General features: G+C 32.0%; 2 protein-coding genes across 6 annotated transcripts; one reads left to right on the top strand and one right to left on the bottom strand.

Moving 5' to 3' along the window:
* Positions 1 to 2,243: 2,243 nt before the first annotated feature.
* Positions 2,244 to 4,291, top strand: LOC105795056 (probable protein phosphatase 2C 49). Of its 2 annotated transcripts, XM_012624516.2 has the most exons (4): positions 2,244 to 2,648; positions 2,975 to 3,172; positions 3,263 to 3,498; positions 3,595 to 4,291. In XM_012624516.2, the coding sequence occupies exons 1-4, from the start codon at positions 2,481 to 2,483 to the stop codon at positions 4,163 to 4,165; spliced, it is 1,173 nt and encodes a 390-aa protein (XP_012479970.1). In that variant the 5' UTR covers positions 2,244 to 2,480; the 3' UTR covers positions 4,166 to 4,291. The 2 variants fall into 2 exon arrangements, with proteins under 2 accessions (XP_012479970.1, XP_012479978.1); XM_012624524.2 differs by lacking the exon at positions 2,975 to 3,172.
* A 196-nt stretch (positions 4,292 to 4,487) lies between these two features.
* On the bottom strand, positions 4,488 to 6,213 carry LOC105795071 (uncharacterized). 4 transcript variants are annotated; one of them, XM_052633386.1, is made up of 8 exons: positions 6,066 to 6,213; positions 5,766 to 5,882; positions 5,572 to 5,671; positions 5,404 to 5,499; positions 5,270 to 5,322; positions 5,082 to 5,130; positions 4,871 to 4,918; positions 4,488 to 4,803 (listed from the first exon to the last, which is right to left on the bottom strand). In XM_052633386.1, exons 2-8 carry the CDS (start codon positions 5,783 to 5,785, stop codon positions 4,717 to 4,719), a joined length of 453 nt encoding a protein of 150 aa, XP_052489346.1. In that variant the 5' UTR covers positions 5,786 to 5,882; positions 6,066 to 6,213; the 3' UTR covers positions 4,488 to 4,716. The 4 variants fall into 4 exon arrangements, 3 of the variants coding, with proteins under 3 accessions (XP_052489346.1, XP_052489347.1, XP_012479988.1); XM_052633387.1 differs by having other exon boundaries at positions 6,057 to 6,075; XR_001134194.2 differs by lacking the exon at positions 6,066 to 6,213 and having other exon boundaries at positions 5,011 to 5,130; positions 5,766 to 6,050.
* Positions 6,214 to 9,976: the final 3,763 nt, after the last annotated feature.

The following is a 9,976-nucleotide window of genomic DNA, read 5'->3' as shown; positions in this document are numbered from 1 at the left end:
CTAAAGATGAAAGAGAAGCTGGAGTGTGACGAGAATTCCTGCATTTTTGCCTTTATTTTTATGATTTATGTGATTCGAACTTATTTGAGAATGTTGATGAATGATTTTATTTTGATGTTAACTTTTCCACCCATGAACTAAATCTTTTTTGGGTTGGAGTTATTTGGGTAAATGTTTTATCATCTTTAATGCCCATGATTTGAGATTGTCTATGTCACTGTTTCATTCGATTTATGCTTATTTTAAATACATGCATGCAAGCCCTAAACATAGTTGATTGTGTATTGTGTTTTTAGATGTATTTTTAATTTTGAAAAGGTTAAATATACTGGATCTTGAATTGTTTGATACAAGTGAATACTCGATAGAATATTCGTAGCACTCTAGACATAGATGTTACAAGTTGTACAGATAAGAATGTTCATTGTAGTTATTAATCTAGAGTTCTGTAGACATACAACAACTCTAGCTTAAGTTCTAGCTATCGAAAGAGACAGGTTACAGTAGTGACTCTCTGAGCAGTTGATTAGACAATATTTTTTCATGGTATTATTTTGATATGAGCATTTCACCTGAATAATTCCATCCCTATTCATTAAAAAACATGAATACTCTTACTTTTCTCTATAATTTGCCACAACATTTTATTTGCCATATCAAATTTTTGTTTTTAGCATTTGATTTCATTAATTCATTATACAAACATCTTATTCAACTTGAAAGTATTTCCTGCTCTTCAGTATAGTCAATAGGATTATAATAACTTACTCAATTTCTTACCAATTTCTGATCCTTGTGGAGACGATACTTACTTATCACTTTATTACTTGAATGACGTGTACACTTGCACAATTGCATTAGTTATTTACATGCAATAGTTTCTTGAAGAATTAGGTGTTAAATTGATAGAAATTAAGCTTAGTTTAAGAAAATGACTAAAATGTAAAGCTCAGTTGTTAGTTTTGTATATTAGGGACCAAATTGAATAAAATGTAAAGTTGATATGAAATTTTAATAGGAATAAGAAATAGGAGGTCCCTAGTGAGTAATTGTTTAATTGGATTTCAATCCAATGCTTTAAATTGGAAGTTATGTTTGTCTCGAATTTATGGACTAAATTGTAAAATATGCTTGATTTTGTGACTGGTTCTGATTTGAATGGAATTTGATAATATTATGTGTTTTATGATTTTATTTAGCTAAAGTTGACACGGAACTGTTGAGAAGGAAAGGAAAACCGAAAGTTGACGACGAATAGCTTAGAGTTTCAGTTTGTATCTCTATGATCTGAAATCAATCTAATTACTGCATATTCATGACATTATGCATTATATAATGTTGATGTGAGTTATTAATGGTTATTGAGTTGAAATGCTATGGTTGAATTGAATATAGAGATAGAGATTAAATTGAATAAAATAGAAAGTTGTTTGACTTAACTGATATAGGAAATTGGTGTGAAATTAAGTTGAATTATGTCATAATATATATATATATATATAATGAAATGGTGAATTGGATTGAGAATGATGGAATGTGAATTGAACTATGTGATGAAATTGAAAATTGATTACTCGTTAACGGCATGATTTATACTTTGGTATATTTGATAATACACTTACATATCGATATATTTACTTTGATTTATCCGATAATATGCTTACGTGTCAGTATAATTACTTTAATTATCTGATAATGTACGGCGTATATCAGTATGATTGATTTAATTTATCTGATAATATACCATATGTGCTAGTATAATTGCTTCAGTTCATTCGATGATGCAGTACGATAGTAGATTGAGATACAAGGCGGTGGGTTAATAAAGTTACAAAGGAATAAATTGCTTAAATGATATGTAAAGTAACGAGGAGCAGAACAACCCAACAAAAAGTCATATGAACAACCGACGAGTCCATAGTTTCCCAAGGTGAGCAAGTTTGTTGTTTACATTTTACTCCAAGTCAAATTTGACAACCGGTGGAAGCGTGGAAGGTACGTGAAGGATGAATTGGTCATTTTCCCAACGAAGCAAGGCATTCGGCAAAGTGCTTGCGGAAAAATAAACAAACAAACAGTGTGACGCGTGGACGTAAAACTTTCACGTGTCCGTCAAGCCAAAGCTGCTTGCTATTATGTTGCGTATGATTTGGATTTTATTATGTTTTTAGTTGGGTAGAATTTGCAAATATGCTATAAGCCTATAAGGCTGTAAGGCTTACACGCGTCAATCAACAGCAACTTTTAAACCCGTTGCTAATTACATGTCCATCCCCATTTCCGAACTTATTTCAGTTTAAGCCCACCAGCACCAAGTTTGATCAATATTTTTGCTGACCCAAACCAAAAAAAAATTCAAATCAACCGCGAGTAGGGAGGAAAAAGAAAAACCCAAATCGTTTGAATCTGAGTTTGAATCATTTTATTTTTGTTGTGGCGCTTTTGCTTTTTGTTTATGGTAATTGTCTGAAAGTAGGGAGATGGTAGCTGAAGCTGAGGTTGTTTGTCACCAGAGCGTGCCGGTGTCGGACGTTCCGTTTTTTGTTAAAGGAAGTAATATTGAAGAGATCGATGAAACTCTTGCGATTAGATCGCCGAAGTTCGGACAAGTTCGTGTTGCTGAATCCGATGTATCCCTCTCTCAACAGGTTTCTCTCTCTCTCTCTCTCTCTCTCTCTCTCTCTCTCTCTCTCTCTCTCTTTTCCCCAACTAAATTTTTTTAGTACGGTTAGAAAGTTTTAGATGGAATATGTTCATAGCATAGCTTTGGGATTCGTAGATTTTATGTTTTCGGGTGTTTTGAAAAGGTGTTAAATTTACAAGCTCTGGTCAATGGAATCTAGGGAATGAAAAATGAATCCTTTAGGTGCTAGTAAATGTATTATTAGTTGCTGTAATCTCAATTTAAGAGGAAATCTACTTGGTAGATTAAAGCTTAAACCTTTTACCAGATGAGAGTTTTTTCCCATTTCAGGATGCGAGATCTGTAGAAAAAGTCCCGGATCCATGTGTTGAATCCACCATTCTGCAATTTTTACCGAGCATCCGTTCAGGTAGTTTTGCCGACATCGGACCCAGAAGATTCATGGAAGATGAACATATTAGAATAGATAATTTATCATCACATTTAGGATCCATTTTCAAGTTTCCAAAGCCTAGTGCGTTTTATGGGGTAATTACTTTTCGGCCAATGTTGCTACTGTCTTAATTCGATGATGTTGTACGACTTGTTAACTAATTTCTGGTTCTATTTTGTATGCAGGTGTTTGATGGTCATGGCGGTCCTGAGGCAGCTGCGTATGTTAGGAAACATGCACTTCGATTCTTTTTCGAAGATGTCAAATTTCCCCAGACATGTGAGGTTGATGATGTTTTCTTGGAAGGGGTTGAGAACTCGCTCCGGAAATCATTTCTTCTTGCAGACCTAGCTCTTGCGGGTGATTGTACGGTGAATAGCTCTTCTGGGACAACAGCAATTACTGCTCTGATATTTGGAAGGTAACTTCATGCTTTATAGCATTGATTGCTATATATTTACTTGAGTGAGTGTTGTTTTCAGCTTCTAAATCTATGCCTGATTTCTGTGTGCTTTAGGCTTCTAATGGTGGCCAATGCTGGTGATTGCCGAGCAGTTCTCTGCCGAAAAGGGGAGGCAATAGATATGTCTGAAGACCACAGACCTATATATCCATCAGAACGGAGGAGAGTAGAAGAGCTGGGAGGGTTTATTGATGACGGGTATCTTAATGGTGTTCTGTCAGTTTCTCGAGCCTTGGGGGATTGGGACATGAAGTCCCCAAAGGGTTTGCCATCACCTCTCATTGCAGAGCCCGAGTTCCGACGGATGGTTCTTACAGAGGATGATGAGTTCCTCATCATCGGGTGTGATGGGATTTGGGATGTTATGTCAAGTGAGCATGCAGTAAGCCTAGTTTGCAGAGGGTTGCGACGGCATGACGATCCTGAGCAATGTGCTAAAGACCTTGTCATGGAAGCCCTACGTCGCAACACATTTGACAATCTCACGGTGGTTGTTATATGCTTCTCCGCACCTGACAGCCGAGAGCAACCATCACCTCGGCAAAGAAGATTGAAATGTTGTAGTCTATCAGCAGAAGCTCTATGTAGTTTGAGGAGTTTGTTGGATGGAAATGCCAATCGGTGAATTTAAATACTCAAAAAAACTAAATCCAACAAACAAGCTTTTAGTATTACAATAATCAAAACATGGTAACGTTTTACATCTTGTAAATGAGGTCTTCCGGTGAATGTAAATACACTTTTTAGATGATACTATTTGTTAGTAGGGTACATTCGTACTGTTTCTGGCTGCTTCAGTTAGAGTCTATAAAAAGCAGCTACCAGTTTTGCAGGGCTTAAGGGGAATGTACATACAGGATGGTCCTCTATATATATTGCTAGTTAGTTATACTGTCAATAGAGATATTTATCAATTAGGATTTTGCAGAATATGAACATTGAAGATCTTATCAATGAAAATTTGATGCATTTATTTCCAACCCCACAAAATTGCATCTGGTTTAATGGAATTACAGAGCTTATGCAAATAATAATAATAATAATAATAATGTGATAAAATCTTAAAATCAGGGTAGATATTTTAAGAGATGAATGAAGAACTATACCCACACGGTGGGGTATTGGGATTGAATATAGGTGAACTGTCACATCAATGGATCAGCGATTATGAAATGATTATCTTGCTGAGCTTGAACTTTTAGCAAATTTTGCAAATCGGTCCATACCTCGTTCCAGTAAATTTTCCATGAAAGGTTGAAGTACCTGAATATATCAGAAAAACGACGGATTACTTCATGTTAACCTCAAAATGATGAAAAAGATTACTTACGGAAGCCACCGGAATCAAAAGTTGAGGAACTTCATATGAAATTCTTAGCTGAAAAGAAAAAAAGGATTGCAGCAAGTGAGTACAGTTCGAATAAAAACACTCATTAGCTCTCGTCTATGGTTTTATCATATTGGTCTTACAACAGCAACATCAATCTAACAGGTTATATATGCTCATAGTGTGATGAAAATATAGTGTAGAGCTGCCTCACATCTACTAAACAGGATGAGGGACCTTTCGGATAGAATCGAACAGCACCCCTACCATGTTAAAAGCCCAGTTAGTGTTAATTTTTAAAGCTTTAGATGTCAAAAAACCACAGAGCAGAACTAAACCCAGAAACTGTCCTAAAGAATTGAGTGGATAACAAATTGGGTTACAGGGTTCTTTTGTGCTTGCCTGTTACCAAGTCCTTCCAAAGATCTCCAATGAATTTTCTGATTGGGAATGGGCTGCAGCATAAACACTAGTTGAATCAAAATTTGCAACAAAAACTTATCAAATTGAAAGGATAAGAGATGACTGATACATACTTCCATATTTTTAGCAAGCCAAGAGTATTCAATATTACGACCAAATGCTTTATATTTCACGAACCACCGTGACAAATCAGGCTTGTCTTCTAATACCTAGTTACACAAAACAAAGAAGCAAGCTCACAAATATCCTGCCCTTGTACCATATATACATACAATACTTGCCTTCACAGATGAAACGAATGGCATCCAATTGGGAATTGCTTCTCGATCAGAGTACAATTGGTAAGCCACCGAGGCAGGAACATCAATTTCCATTTTTACCCTGAATTCAGTCAACAAAAATTCAGTCCAACCTATACTTGCTTGTTTATGAGGAAAAAGAAAAGAGAGAGAGAGAAGAAGATTATGAAACAGACGTGCAATCCTGCCATTTCATGAGAGGAGAAAAGGGCTTGGAGGAAGTGAAAAAGGAGGGCTTCTTAAAGGAACCATATGGGATTCTGATGAAGGAAGGTGGCTTCAAGGGAGGGACCCTGCAATTGAATATTGGATTTGTTTTAGTTGGGAAGACATGGGTGAGGCTAAGTGATTGTGGACTTGAAATGAAGGAAATTGCAGACGAACACATATCTGCTAGACTTTTTTGCTGCAGAAAACAAATTTTCAACAGAAATAAATGAAAGATTGAAGGTGACTGGACTACACACCAAACTCACCCAAAGTTTCTGCTCTTTGTAATGATATAATTTTTTTAATATTTTTGTGGAATGAGTAGCAAAGTACGAGTTTGATTGGATGTGGTCACTGAAACCTTTGCCACGCGTTTTAGTTTTGCACAAATGAAGGAAAACGTGAATATCAAGATGAAACAAATTATGCTTAGATATTTTTTTAACGGCTCTAATTATTATTTTACGCTCTACTTTAATTTAATATAATTTATTTTTAATGTTAATACCATATCCAAAAATTGTTATTATGAAATTAATAATGTAAATTTTTTTATTGTTATTTAGTAATACGGTAACATTTATTTAATTAATAATAAGTTTAATATTAGTTGGATGCTTAATACTATTTCTTTTGTTAAACAAAAGGGTAAATTCACTCAACTTTCGTAAGTACCATTCATTTTGGTCACCCATCGTCATTGTTAATCTGATGTTATATTGCCCTCATTCCATTCACTCATTTCTTTTTTAAATTCATTTTATTTCTTCACAAAAATACTGAGAATTGAGTTATTCAACTACGGAAATGAAATGAAGCCAAATGTTCCTTTGTAACTCAATTCATCATAAAAACTCAAGTTTTCCTTTTTCTTTACTAGAAAGAAAATTAGGGTGAATTATGAAAATAGTCACCCAGCTATCCACTTTAGTTATTAATTTACTATGCTTGAGTTATTATATTATTAAATTAATATATTATATCATTATATATTTTATATTTTATATTTTATATAATCATTAAATTTAAATCCTGTATATTTGAATAATTATTAACTTTGTATATATATAACTATTGCATAAAAATATTTTATATTCATAATTAACAATTTTAAAATTTATTTTAATTCATTAATTTAACATAAAAATATATTATTAATTACTTTTCTTATTAATAAAATTTCATATAATTATATAATATTTATAAACTTTTAATCTATTATTTTTACTCATTTAATTTTAATTTAGGTATTTTTTTTATCTTTTAGGGTTCGTTTGTTTACATGTAAAAGATTTTACGGAAAATATTTTTTGCATTTTTCTGTGTTTGTTTCACAGAAAATAGCTTGGTCAACGAAAAATGAGTTACAGGTCAACGGAAAATAAGTCTTTTTCCTTGTAAAATGACTTACCCTTTTAAAAAAAGTAAGTCATTTTCCAGAAAAGAGCTCCTCAATAGATAATTTTACTTTTATATAAAAATTAACTTAAATCAAGTTTAATATTATTATATTGATAATAAATTTTATTTTTATTTTTAAAAATATTAAAATATTAATATAAAATATTATATTTTTAATATTATTAAACATACGTATTTAATTATTTATATTTAGTTATATAATAAATTATTTAATATTTAAATTTTATTTTAATAGTAAATTTTAAAAATAATAATTTTAAATAATATTATTCACATATTATTGAAAATATCAATATTAATATTTTAATACTAAATATTTATTACAATTATAAATATATTAATAATAAATGTTTTGTAGTATAATTGTTAAAATATGTCATAAGTCTATATACTCTTCACAAATTTGCAATTTAGTTTCTATACTTTTATTTTCAAGAATTTAGTCCCTTTACTTTCCAGATTTGAAAATCAAGTCCAATCACGACATTGTTAATTTTTTTTGTCAATTTTGTTAAAGTCACATTTTTAAATAAAAAATACTCAGTTGGTAGTCATGTAACTAAAAATAATCGTTGCAATGAACCTAAATTTAACAAAATATTTTTAATATATGTAAAAATAATGTAAAATATAAAATTATAGATATAAAATAACTCAATTAAACAATGAAAAATAAAAAAATCTCAAATGTATGTTTGTTTAATTGAAAACGACTTTTATGAAATATTTTAAAAACCTTCCAAACAAAAGAAAATATTTTACACGGATTCATCTAAACACCAGAAAATATTAGTTTTTTTTAAAAAAACAAGTTATTTTCCAAAAATTATTTTTCAAAAATCATTTTTAGTGAAACAAACGAAGCTTTACTTTTACACAGCTTTTAATCTACTCACTTTTAAAAGACAGTTAACTGCTAATTATTCAGCTACAGTTCCTTTCCTACTAGGCAGTAGGCTCTGCCTTCCCTACCTCTCTAAGCATAATTATCAGCTATAATTGCTTTCCTCCTACATGCCTTCCCTTTAACTAGGTGTTTGGCCAATTTACTTTTCTTCCTCTCAATTTCTTTCATACCTATTAACTCTTTTAATTAATTTAATAAACTAAAAATTATGAATTTAAATTATAAAATTATTTGATATATTATTTAAAATTAATTACGGAATATAATTAAATTATTTGATAAATATAGATTTTAAATTATAAAAAATAAATTCTTCATTTTATCTCTATTTTATATTCAAAATCGTGTCCCTAAATTAATTAAACAAACAAATCTAAAACATTCATCTCGCCAATAACATTTAAAATATTTTTCTTAAATGATAAAAGGTCTTTGAAAATGATAATTAATAATAAAATTAATGAAAATTCAATTTTTTTGTTGAAAATATAAATTTCTTAACCATATATAAAATAGACATTTAACATATATATTTTCAGACTAATTGTTTTTGTTTTATTAATGGGATAATGACCAGACGACAAAATAAAATACAAAGAGAAATAAAGGAAAGACACACGGGCACACTCTAAACCTAAAAAGTAAAGTAAAACTAAAAAAAAAAACAACTCAGAAAATCCCAAATTCCAAAATCGACATAGCTTGAAACCTTAAAATTAACAAAAAAAACAAACGACAGACCATATCCTTGAAAATCGACCAAAACGAGGAATCTCCCTACAAAACACACCGAAGGGGTTAAAAGAAGGAGGGAGATTGAGGGAACCCTTTTCCCAAATCATGAAACCCTAATCCTAGAACCTAATAGAGTAAACTAACTCACAGTGGGTCAAGTCAACATTGATCTTTTGCTGCAACTTCCTGACCTCTGAAGGGGCATCTTCCACCCAGAACCGGTCAATTGAATCTTTCTGACCTAGCGCCTCCATTGCATATGTGGTAGAATTACATCATCGAAGCACGAATTTGAAACGATATAACTTAAATTTTCTCGAAAGAGCTTTCACATCCCAGGTAATCGGTCGAAGAGCTGAATAATCTTCATCATTTGTTTGCAATTTCAGTATTACAATTTTTGAATCACTCTCTAGGATGACTCGTCGGAAGCTCATTTCTTAGACAAACTATAAACTATGTAGGATTGCTATCGCCTCCGCCACACAAATTGTAGAAACCTAGATATAGATACGATACCCTGATCCTAAAATTTGCCCTATATCATCCTGTACAATAAACCCTGAACTCATTTTATTTCTTAGTCCATAGTAACCCGTATCCACATTAATCTTGACCCACAATGGTAGTGAGGGGACCAATGGACTACCGCAGTAGGAGGAGGGTGTCTCAACACAGATCTCAGTCCCCCGATATTCACTTCCATAGCTATGAATAAAGGTAACAACTTCATTTATACTCTGTAAAATTCTTTTATGGAGATATTTATTTTGCGCGTACCATAGCGCCCAAACTGTAATAGCAGCAATTTCTTTATTATCTGTGGTTGAATGTTCAAAAATCCAGCATAACCAATCCAGAAAACCAACATTGGCCACCACTTCAGGCCATTGGAAACCCAACTTTCCCCAAACCTGCTTTGCAAAATAACAATCACAACTAGCATGAGTGGTTGATTCAACCTCCAGCTGATATCGTGGACATAACTGTCCTATTGCAATTCTTTTACAGTATAAAATTTGCATGGTTGGAACAGAGTTGTTAACAAATCATCAAAGTGGTGTTCATTGATAATGGGTAACAAATCATCAAAATGGTGTTCATTGATAATGG

Source organism: Gossypium raimondii, chromosome 7 (genome assembly GCF_025698545.1).
Source record: "Gossypium raimondii isolate GPD5lz chromosome 7, ASM2569854v1, whole genome shotgun sequence".
NCBI lineage: Eukaryota > Viridiplantae > Streptophyta > Magnoliopsida > Malvales > Malvaceae > Gossypium > Gossypium raimondii.
The sequence above is the reverse complement of the archived record's forward strand: the minus strand, read 5'-3'. Positions and strand labels throughout refer to the sequence as shown.

What these genes read in the sequence shown, in the direction of transcription:
- LOC105795056 (XM_012624516.2), top strand. Translation starts at nt 2,481, where the DNA reads ATGGTAGCTGAAGCTGAGGTTGTTTGTCACCAGAGCGTGCCGGTGTCG. An exon ending in AGCCTAGTGCGTTTTATGGG is followed by an intron (nt 3,173 to 3,262) that starts GTAATTACTTTT and finishes TTTTGTATGCAG; the next exon opens with GTGTTTGATGGTCATGGCGG. An exon ending in ACTGCTCTGATATTTGGAAG is followed by an intron (nt 3,499 to 3,594) that starts GTAACTTCATGC and finishes TGTGTGCTTTAG; the next exon opens with GCTTCTAATGGTGGCCAATG.
- LOC105795071 (XM_012624534.2), bottom strand. Translation starts at nt 5,977, where the DNA reads ATGTGTTCGTCTGCAATTTCCTTCATTTCAAGTCCACAATCACTTAGC. An exon ending in GGCTTGCTAAAAATATGGAA is followed by an intron (nt 5,323 to 5,403) that starts GTATGTATCAGT and finishes TTTATGCTGCAG; the next exon opens with CCCATTCCCAATCAGAAAAT. An exon ending in CCTCATCCTGTTTAGTAGAT is followed by an intron (nt 4,919 to 5,081) that starts GTGAGGCAGCTC and finishes TTTTCTTTTCAG; the next exon opens with CTAAGAATTTCATATGAAGT.